At 39.0% G+C, this 11,777-nt stretch overlaps 1 protein-coding gene across 1 annotated transcript in view; it reads right to left on the reverse strand.

Moving 5' to 3' along the window:
* ZC3H6 (zinc finger CCCH-type containing 6) overlaps positions 1-10,798 on the reverse strand; it is a 44,585-nt gene extending 33,787 nt beyond the window's left edge. The window contains 3 exon segments of the mRNA XM_025205687.1: positions 2,494-2,627; positions 6,581-6,764; positions 10,514-10,798. Of these exon segments, the coding sequence (XP_025061472.1) occupies positions 2,494-2,627; positions 6,581-6,764; positions 10,514-10,533 (338 nt within the window). The 5' untranslated portion in view covers positions 10,534-10,798.
* Positions 10,799-11,777: the final 979 nt, after the last annotated feature.

Raw genomic sequence — 11,777 nt, forward strand, 5'->3', positions numbered from 1 at the left:
ATACACAGATACGCACACATAACCCTTACACACTTTAGAAAACAATTACTTTTAAATTATCACTTTCGCTTCAAGTGCTTAACTAGTTCAAAGTTGTTTCCTTGATTTGCATAAACAAGTATCATTGTTGAAAAGTTCAGTTTGTTTATTCACAATTAGATGTCCTGTATTCAAGATTTCTAATGGTGTCACAGTGCAACAAAAGAGAACAGAAAAGTCTCTCCAGAACACTGGCCTTCAAAGCATTAGTATTCTAGAACTATACATACTGGATGCATCTACAGGAGATGCTCTACTGTGCAGTACAGCTAATTACTAAGCAGCAAGTCTCTGCATCTACACATGCAGATGCTTACTGTACAGTAACTGGCTCTAATCATGAGTAAATCTGCTACCTGCAAATGCAAGTAGCGTATTTACTTGAGATTAGTAACTGCACAATAGCACACATGTAGTCCCCTGACCGGGAGCGAATGTGCTTCTGGTCAACCAGGCAGCAGGGCAGAGAACAATCTCTCACCCCTTTGGAAGCTGCTTGCTGCTGAGGCATAGGGACAATGTCCCCCTGCCCTGGCAGCAGGGAGCTCCCAGCCCCTGCTCGGTGATCATAGGTCCTGGGCTGGGAGATCCTTATATCCCAGCGCCAGCTCCATTGTCGCAGGGCCAGTGCTGGGAAAGCCTCACCTCCCAGTCAGGGGCTCACTGCTGGCTGCCTCACCGGTGGATTGGTGCAGGGGGCTGAAACTTGCTCCTCCCCTGCAGCTCTTTCCAAGTCCCCTACCCCTGATCAGGAGCTGGGGCCAGGAGCTCCCTGCTGCTGGGGCAGGGGGATATTGTCCCCACACCAGCAACAGCCACGCCCTGCCAGAAGACAGCCGTCTCCTGGCCCTGTGCTTCCTGTCAGCACCTGAGACACTGCATGTGTAGCTGCATGCCTGGGAGCATTTACTCATGAGTAAAGTGCTCCCAGATCAAATGCATGTGTAGACACACTCACCGAATACAGTTTTGGACCCATAACAAAATTCTTTTTAAAAAAATGAAGAAAAGGTGGCATGATGTCAGTAAAAACCTCTCTCTTTCTGTAAAGTGGATGCATTCAAAAAGTGCCACATTCCATTACATCTATTAGGCACATAAGTGGGCTTGGTGGCTTAAGTGTGACTCTCTATTCCACGTTGCTGAGGTCCCTGAAAACTGTTAATAAAAATGTGTATATTTTATTTATGAATAAAATTCAACAGAATATCAACCCCCTGCACTTCAGGAACAAGCTGAACATTGCCTGCATTAGTTGTGGAAATGGTTTCTCTCACAGGTATGATATGTGTCTTTTTACACTGCTGTTTGAAGCATCCAATACATTTAATCTGTCAGAGATTGAAAAATGCCTTAACTGGACATTGGTTTAAACTGCTGCATCAACTCCTGTGTTTTATTGCACTGTAGGGGGAAATGTTATTCCATTAAAAATAAATAAAAAACATGGAAATATTTCTATTGAGACTGAAGTTCCAGAAAAGTTATCCATATAACAAAAGAATTCCTGAAATTAATTTATCAACTTCCATTTACATTAGCTTATATATCCTAAGATTTATTTGTCAAGATACAGACTTTATAAGGACAAATATAAAAGCAAAGTGCTTGTTAACAGCTACACCAAAAAGGTTTTTTTAAAAAAAGCTTATGCTCTATTACAGAAAAAAACAATACATTTTTAAAACTGAATTAAAAGGAAACATATATGCATAGATCTGTTTTAATTACCAAAGTAATAGAAATGAGGATGAAAACGTGAGTGGATCTGTAGTTACGAACAAGTAAATACTACGTAAGAAACTCATTCTTTGTTATTGACATTTTCATTTCCTAGTATGTAAGCCTGCAGCTGGCAACCTTTTCAAGCTGCAGGACAGAATATCCCAGCTCCAGTTTGATACAAGTCAGGTGGCTTCTGTGGTATGTCAGCAGGCTCTGCTTATGCCCATGTTGCCACCACTTTTCTCAACTCCCTCCTACCCAGCCGGAAGCTGCATCCATGCTGCTGCTGCTTCCGCACTGCTGGCTTCTTCAAAGTCATTGCCATACTCAAAAGTACTTAAGTCAATACCTACCTTATTAACTAGAGGGATAACGTTCTTCCCAGAATTTAAAAATAATTCTTCCATGGATTGGGAAAAGCAGAAATGAAATGTATTTTTTATTCTGATCAATACTTTCCTACCTGACTGAAAAAAAGAGAGAATATTCCCCATTTGTCTGTACTAGTGGAATTCCTGCCATCAAACGTTAAACTGTAAAATAAAACTACCCTAGTAACGTGGGATAGACTTGTTAATAAAATATCACCCAAGAGAAATGAGATCTAAATGAATTTCCAGAGAGAGCTTTCAGGATGGATATTATGATTTGCATGCATTTACAAATATAATATAATAAATGCATTACTTAGAAACTGTAGCTAAATGGAAGAGAGAAAAAAATAGTTTTATATGTTATACCTGAAGGAATGAAGAATCATAATCTCTGTACAGACTGCTCCCCTTCTTATGTGATCTTTCTGTACGTTCAATGTCGGAGTCAAGACTGTAGTCTGAACTGTCATCACTAGAGGGTGAATTATGCTGAAAAACAAAACCCAACATTATTACCATAGTATTCTTATACAAGGGACTCCAGGTTGCCCACTTAAGTACATAGCCCTCAGGACTGAAAAAAGGCTGTGCATTTATCCTAGCATAATGTGAATAGTGCTTTTTCCCCTTTGTTGTTTCTAGTGCAGTTAATGGAGCACACTTAGTTATGAAGTAACTCGTGGCAAAATTACAGTTGCAGTTTACATTTAATTAACTGGAATATAACTTAGTTAGAATTAGATTACAAAGCTAAAAGATACTATTTATTTAAGTGGTCAATACATTTCACTAGTGTGCAGGTAAGCAACAGGCAACTCACTGGAACAAGTATTGTGTTGAAAGCTAAGCAAATTATACACTTTTTGGTAAGTAAAATCAAAATATATTGCATATATGCTAGTTAGCATATAAAATAAAGGAAAGACTGGCCAACCATATCCATTAACATTATCAATTGATTTTGTTCTACCTCTCTGTTCTCAGAGAGGATCCAGAATGGTATCTTGCTGTGTCAATCTCCTTCCTGGTTCCGACAGAAAGTGAGAGGTTGTAAACATTCACAGCTACAATGGTACGATACTTAAGTCTCTTCCAACACTTTTTTTTAGGGGGTTAGAGTGCTGCACTCTAATGAGGCTGTCAAATGGGCTGCAACAGCAGCTCCACTTCGCAAGGTGGGAAGGTCTGCCAAAGAATGGATTTTCAGAACTCTTGCCATCTGAGCAGTATATACTTTTCCTGGCTTCCTGTTTTTTTGTGAAGGATGAATCCTTCTCATCAAGAAAACATGTTGTCAAAGCTGCACCTGCCTACTGGAGGACAGATTAAAGAGTGGGAAGAAATGTGGACACTACAAATTTTAGTTGCAAATCAGGCTGGGGGGCTTGCAGAGGCATCCCTTGTTCTCCCTGGGTCCTTTCTGGGAACCAGTGTTCTTCCAAAGCACAGGGGGCAAGTCTCTGTCCATGGCAGGAGTAGAGCAGAGTCTGAACTTGCCCATTTACAACCCCCCCCTTTTCTAGGATTGCAGCTGTTGCCCTGAAGTGGGGCTCCTGGAATCCACAGGGAATACCCAGGAGTTACCTGGGTAACTCCTCTATCTCCTCTCCTAGACTAACTGAACTCATCATGGGAAAAAGGGTTGGAGGCATTATTTACAGGGCTTCCTACACTGCAAGGGATTTCTGAAGGGAGACAATGCCCTGTTCTCTCATTTCGGGTCTAAGCTGAACCTCTACTTCAAGCAAAAGTGTCTAATATGAGGACCTTGTTGTCTTCTTAGCCACTCTGGAAGCCTGTTAAGTAAGTGTGTTTGTCGGGGGGAGGGGGAAAGCGGCTGCATTTGGGATCAAAGGCCCAGGCTGTCAGTGCCTCGTGTACTGCTAGAGCACTGTCACAAAGGCCACAGAGAGAAATGCATTTGTAGCACTACACTTGCCACAGCACTTTGAAGCACTAGAAAAATGTAGTGCTACAAGGTGCAAAATGATGCACAGAGCTCCTTGGTTGAGGGCAGCTCTCTTGAGGACTAGGCTGTCAATAAGCAGGGACCTAGAACCAGGCTTGTATTGTGAGCAGAGCCGAGATGCAGCCTGCAGTGCCAGGGGGAGGGGAGGAGGCAGGTGGCTGCATGTGCAGATTATGTTCTTCTGGGGCTGCACTCAGTGACTGTGCATCTGGCTCTCCCACTCTCCCCCTTGGAAGGGTGAGGAAAAAAGGGAGCACTGTGAGATGCTGGCAGACGAAGAGAACTTCTGTAGCTTCTACGGTGTGCTGAACAATTGTTACATATTGTGCTACAGAGAAGTTCTTGTTCCATGATGGAACAATTTCAGTAGTGCTTCCACCATTTCTGTAGAGCACTGTGGCGGGGGGGGGGCGGCGCGCGCGGCGGCAGGGAAGGAGGAGGAGAGCATGCTTGTCCTCTCACTTACTGTAGCATTGCATATATAGCACTATAAAGGTAATGTCTGTCCATAGCTAAAGATTTCTACAGGTCTCCAAGACCTGTTTCTTTATCACCTGGTAATGCTCCTGTTGAAGAAGTATCCCTCACTTGGTGTACACCACGGGTGTCAAAGACCCAGCAAAGAGAACTATTTCACTCAGTCTACAGGGCTCCTAGAGGGGCCGGGACAAGCAAGGGTGGGGCCTGCTGTTGAATTCCCAGGTATGAAGACCAGCAGCAGGGGATGGGGGAAGCAATGGTGGCATCAACCCAGCACCACTGCTGCTTGCACTGAAGTCTGGATTTGGCTTTGTTAAAACTCTAGAGATGAACATTAGTATGCTGTCTTCATCTGATAATTACAGTAAGTTAATTTAAAATTTATATTATTGAAACAATAAACAATTTCTGTTACAAACAATTCCATCATAGATTCCCCATTATATCTTTTTTTAAATGTAAGGTTATGGAAATAACTGCAGTGACTGACCAATGCCTGAGTCTCCTGAAACAAGAGCTCAAAATCCAAATAATCTTATAAAAGTATAGCAGGGGCATGTAGGGAGAAAAATCATGAAGATCAAGAAACAAACTGAGATACAGCTAGCAAGGGATGTAAAAGCGAACAACAAGAAGAAATTATTCTATAAGAGGAAAATGTAAGTCCTTTACTGAATGGGGAAGAGAATGTAATAAAGGATGAGACAAAGGAAACCAAAGTATTTAGTGGGACTCCCTGACGGGAGATGGGACACTGGAGCCATGCGTCAAGTCCAGGATATGCGGTCAATGGAAATTGTGTAGGAGAAGCTCAAGTCCAATTTCCCAGCAATCCCCAGCTGCTATTGTCAGCTCTCAGACATTCCTCTCAGTATAGAGGGTGTTACTGCTCAGCTGCTAACACCCTAACTCATTAGAATATTTGTCAGATATTGTTCTGGCATACTGCCAAAAAAATCATGGAAAAGCACAAGCAACAGGAAGGAGAGAGTTTCTGAACAAGTTACAACTCAGCTAAATCTTAACAGGAACTAATCTAATAATAACATAATGAATACATGACATCTGCATTTTTTTTCTAGTGTTCTGATATCTGACTTGATACCGAGCTGGTATATTAATCATACATGAAGGTAGCTCAAGTTAATTTACAAACTAAGGAAACAACAAGTTTATTTGACTAAAGCTCATTTCACTCATAAATAGTTCATAAGAAGAAGCCGTGGAGAACAGAAGTATACAATTCTTGATTATATGATCTCAGAAGGATATCATTAACTGGGAATACTCTGAGTTTATTTTTTTTTTTAGTAAATGTGAAAACTCAAACTGCATTTTTTCCTAATTATCTCTGCTAATGTTTACTGGTTCAGAAACCTACATTTTCTATGACTTAAGAATGTGTCTTTCCTGTTCTTTGTAAAATACCCATACAGTCTGGACTACAGGGGGAACCAGCTATATACAAAATGCAATCTATGGATTCCCCCCTACTCAAACAGGGAATGCTTTTTTACTTAAAATTTGTAAATTATCTCATCAGGAGAAAGTTAAGTTCAAGTAGAATCTTTTCAAAATAGAACCAACTTTTGAAACATGATCATGGTACAGTGAAAGCAAAAAAAATATGAAACTGTGTTTATTAAAATTAGCAGTTAAGTTTCTGAAACTATCACTTTTAATACACAACAACCAGAAATATTACTGATCTATTATTTCTTTGCCATCGATAAATTACTTGCAATAGAAATTAGTGGAGTTGCGTTCTCGAAAGTGAAATCTGCCCAACATGTTTAAGCAAAATACCTTGGTTAGTTAGGTCCTCCAGAAAAACTTCATTCATTCATACAATATCAAATTTTTTTTTATCATTCACATAGCATCCAAAGAAGTTTCCCAACATTATTAGTGACAGAACATATGTTCCTGGACGAAAAAGTCAAACTTAAAGTTACGGTCAGTAGCTCTGATATTTTGGTTTGCATTTCCTAACCTTATGTTTATCCCGTCTCCTCCTTTTTGATTTTTTCTTTTCCTTTTCTTTTTTGCGTTTCTTCCGTGATTTCCTATGTGTTTTTTCATTTTTCTGTTTATCCTCCCCTTTTGTATCTTGTTCTTCCTGAACTTCTTCAAATCCTGCATCATCAATTTCACCATCTTCTAGTTCACCATCTTCTCTGTAGGGGAAACACATGTTTTACATTAAATACTAATTTCTAAAATTACAGGTATATAGTATAACACATCTTAAATGCCTGACAAAAGAAAGTAAATTATTATCAAGTATCTTTCCAACAATCAATCTCTAATCAACAAAACAACATTCAACCAAAAAGTTGCTGGAGTTTTCTTCCACAGTTTAAGAAATGGTGGCATTCAGGTTATCAACTGGTCTTAACTTTGTAATTCAAAATCCTGAAGTAGTTCAGAAACAGTAAAAAATACTATAGTAAATTAAAAACCAGTCACAAATAATGTCCTCTCTATGCTGCAAATACGGCTATATCAGACATACGGAAATAGGTCTTCTCACACCTGATTATAAACAAGTTTACACTTTCTAGTGTTCATTGGCATGTTAGCTGTTTCATAACCAGTATAAAGCACTGATCAAACCATTTACAGAAAAGCTTTAGTCAAAACAAGACTTTCCGCTGGATGAGAAACAGAATTAAAATTTAATTTTAATGATAAGCTAGAATTGCTTTTATAATTGCATTAAAGACTGATGAATTACCACATGGTCCCCTAATACTGGTACACGTTGTGTAGATATGACCTGCTCTTAGAAAACTAAGAAATTGGTGAGTGTGTACAGTAAGTATATAGAAGCGATACCATCCTTCTGAGTATCAATGGAAAGCAATTCACATTCTAATAATACATTGGCTTCATTTTAGGAACAATAATCACAGAACTGAGATTGCTATTATTATATAACCAAACTTGAAGACAAAGAAAACTGTTGTTTCAAGCAACAAGGAATATAGGAACTTTCCCCATATCTCTGAAGTAAAATCTTCTGAAAATAACTTAGTTTTTAACAGTGCTAAATGTCAACCAAAGGGGTACTGATTTTACAAATCAGATCCCAATAACTATATCCAGGTGAAAAAAAACAAGCATTGTGATCATCAAAACAAACCTAAACTTTAAAATTAATATGTTAGCAACTCAGCAATTCCACCTCATGCAAATTTAATCTGTCCCTGTATTTCTATGATCATATATCAAAAAAAGATTTCAAAAGATATGGTAGAGATTGACAGAAATAGACAGTGAAGTTCTAGTAGGTGTAAACTTAGAGGCTTTACTGAAGTAGGAAACTAGATCTGAAATATTACATCCAATTTTGATTGAACATCAGAATAGACCAGTTGCTATTGCTACAAATAAGGGTATGTTTTTGCCTCTCAGTTGTGGAAAAATCTACTGCTTTATACATCCACAACCGTCCTTCTTTCCCACTCTTTTTTGTTCCTTTTAAAAAAAGGTTTCATGAAGGGTTTTCCTCTCCATTTTTGAACTTGTACCAGTCTTCAATATTTACAAAAATGTAACATATTGATTAGCTTCTGGTAAAAGAAACATCAATCTAATTACAATCTGTAGTGGAAACTGAATCTTCTGAAATAAATTAAAAGTAGTAATGGAAAATGACAGGGTACTTGTTTTGCCTACTAAATTGTGGTGCAGGGTTTGGGAAGGAGGGAAAAATTAGAACCCTGGCAAATGTTACATTTATCAAACAATTAATATGCCTTCTGTTCAACTGCTTTATCATGCACAGGGACCAGCAAGTTTAAAGAAGAATTTAAAGTGCCTTTTAAAGGTTCCAATGTAGGGAGCTCAGGATCGGGGACTTCCCCAATCCTGAGCTCCCCAAGTACCTTTTGAAGTTCCGAGCACACAAGGAACCCAGGACCAGGGAGCTCTTCACATGGTGGTATGTTTACAAGGTGCAAATGCAGCTGCATTACAGGTGCAGGTTCCCTAAACCCTGACAGATGTGAAATGGGATCTAAGGAATTTCATCCAGATTCCACTAATGTGGTCCTGCCACACCAGATCTTGAATGCTATTTCTGGGATCTGGAATACAATTCGCCAGATCCCTTTGTGCAATTAAATTAATGTTTACCAGGGGTTTAAGAAACTGCTTAAAATCCTAGGGGTTGTTGAGTTAACTTAGAGATAATTTCAGAGAGTATATGATACAGGACAGGGGTGGCCTGCTGGCAGGTGCTTACCAAGTGAATGGATCCAGCCCATGGCTGGCAGTCACATGGTGCTGGGTGGCTGGAGCTGTTTCTTGTGTGCCAGGGGCTCACTCATGCTCTCTCTCTCTCTCTGGGCCAGGGCTGCCACCAGTGTGGATGCAGAAGCATGAACCTGCTCATAGCTGTAGCATGCTTCTCCCCAGAAGACAGAGTCTACCTATCTGCAGTTTTAGTTGTCCGTCTACACCCCACACCCTGGTCAGAACCCAGCAGCTGCTGGCTGTGTCCAAAGCTGCCCAAATGCAGCTGGCAGCTTCTGGGGTGGTGCTCTAGGCGGTGGGGGGGTGCTACAGCTGCAGGCGGGTTCAGGCTTCTGCATTGGCAGCAGCCCTGGGAGGGAGGGTGTAATGGAGAGGGGAAGAGAGGGAGAGGTGTGCCTCTCTACTCCAAATAACTGCCCACCCCCGATATAGGAGATTGGCTGGTGCATCTTGTTTTTAGGCTTTTACAATATTGAATGCAGTAGGTAGCTGTTTCATAGCCTAAATGTAGTAAGTATGAAAGCTGCCTATTAATACTGTAAATAAATTGATACTAAATCTTTAGCAGATGAATTTGTGCATAAATTCAGCATACCTATTTTTGGAGTGGCAGGAAATGATTTACACAGACAGAAAGAAAGAAATAGATCTACTAAAGTAAAATGTTAACACTTGCAGGAGTTTTACAGTAGAAAATGGAACAGGCTTGTACTCATTTAATTTTCTGTATTGTTTGAGATGGTCTAGGATTAAATGGAGTGACTAAATTGAGCATCAGTGAACTTAAACAATCCTATAGGTAATCCACTTTTATACCACTGTTGCCACTGAAACACCCAGTTTTAATTTAAATCCCATTCTAGGCATTACAGATATTACTTAGCATCAGATTTATTCAGTCTCTGCTCCCCTTCACCAACAAAAATGACAAAGATCAAACAGTAAGGGAGCTGCTCACTATTCACCAGATATATGGCACTACAAGTTAAGATTCCAAGGAGCTGGACACTCCTAAAATGTTACTGATTTCAACATTCTTCCCTGTTCTTAGGAGTTACTCTGCTTGTCCTGTTTTTATTATCTGTTACAATGTAAGAAAATAAAGAAGGAAACAAAACATGACAGGGAGGACTATTTTCAGACCAATACACTCTTATGCACTGGAGCATTCCCACGCTATCTTACTGCACAACAGACAGGGATAATTTTACATACGCAGTTAGATGTTCTACAAAAGTCTATGACTTAATTTGAGGAAGAACTTGAGTCTTGTTAGGAAAACTATCAACCTTGGACTTTCATGAGGACAATGCATGAAACACAGCTAGCCATGTATATAATCTGATTGTATCACCATAATAACACCAGATTCACCAGATGTTTAATGAAAAATTCTCAAAAGGAAAAATCCAGAAAATACTGGGGAAAAAAGTGTAAAATCTGAAATTCAACTTTAAAGTGTTCATTTAAAATCCCCCCAAAATGTATAGAACCCACAGTCCTATTTCTGCTAGAGAATATTTATGCATAGATGCAAATACCAAAGAGACAACTTTGATCTCAATACCAGTCTCAAGTAAAACTGAAAATAAAGATATAACCCTTAGAGCAGTTGAAGCAGGTAACATCTACCAGGGCAATAAAAATAAAACATTAGTTTCCTTACCTGTAATACTTATTTCTCATAATGCATGGCACCCAGCGATCCTGACACTATTCATAGGTTAAGCATGGTCATTTCTTTACAATGAAGACACTTCCTTCTGCCCATTTGATTTTAAGTACTTTTCCTGCTATCCTACTGGCATTCTCCCCCCTTCCTCCCTCGCAATTCCAGGACACTACTTCAAGATCTGAAAATTCTGCAAGCTAAATAGAAAACATTAATATCCCTTTACAGACATTGGTATTATTTAAAATGTGCAAAATCTGCAATATATTTAGCAAAAATATTGCTTCTTTGGGAAGGTCTCAAGACTAATGGATGCCATTCATCATAAAAACTGGAAATCATAATAATGGAAAAAGTCTGTATCTTACATATGGGCATTCACTGGTCTGGACACCGTTCACAGAAAACAGCAAGCAGGAAGTACCAGTTCTTACAAGGGAGAAAATACAAGACTATATAAATATCCATATGAAAATGAAAAAATTACATTTATTTTTAGAATTCTTAACATTATTTTCTTGCTTAATGGTTAGTCTTGCAGTCCCAAAGCTTGAGGAATGAGTATCAGTTATATACAGTGAAGAGATTCCATAGCTCAAGTGCAAGTCTCAGTGGATTATAAAATTCAGCTGAAGACTTTCAGGAGCATCCAGCAGAGCATGTTTTAGTACCTGCAAAGGGGTCACACATTGGATACCTGACATACCTGGTTTGACACAATTTATTAAGAAATTGTGTACAAGAGACTTCAACCCTATTTTGAGACTCCTTTTTGAGAAAAAAAAAAAGTATCACCCTTTGGTCTACTTCAGATATTTTGTAAAACACAGTTAGCATTTAAAGTGTGATGACAGATGCATTTACAAAGATTTTCAAGCATAGGGAAAATAAAGATGAACAATAATAGTGTTTATATCAAACTCTACCATTTTGGGGTTGTGTCAGAAGTAAAAATCTAAAAATCTATATCTTTCATAGGAAGAATTGAAGTTTGGTTAATTAATTGACAGCTGTTTGATTTGCTAAGTCTCCTGACTGAAAATAGTTAAAAGGAAACAAAAAGAAATAAACAGAAAGACAGATCTTCCTCAGAGAATGCCTCTGACAAACCTCTTCTGAAACAGATTTAGGCTCAGGTGCTTAGTACCAAATAATTTTGTATAGTTTGGCTAAGGACAGCTTTTTAATTTCAAAAGAAACTCTGAACAAATCAAATTTTGAATATCAGAGTCTGGGGCTGACTGAGAAGATAAAGGGA

The sequence above is a fragment of the Alligator sinensis genome, unplaced genomic scaffold (genome assembly GCF_000455745.1).
Source record: "Alligator sinensis unplaced genomic scaffold, ASM45574v1 scaffold794_1, whole genome shotgun sequence".
Lineage (NCBI taxonomy): Eukaryota > Metazoa > Chordata > Crocodylia > Alligatoridae > Alligator > Alligator sinensis.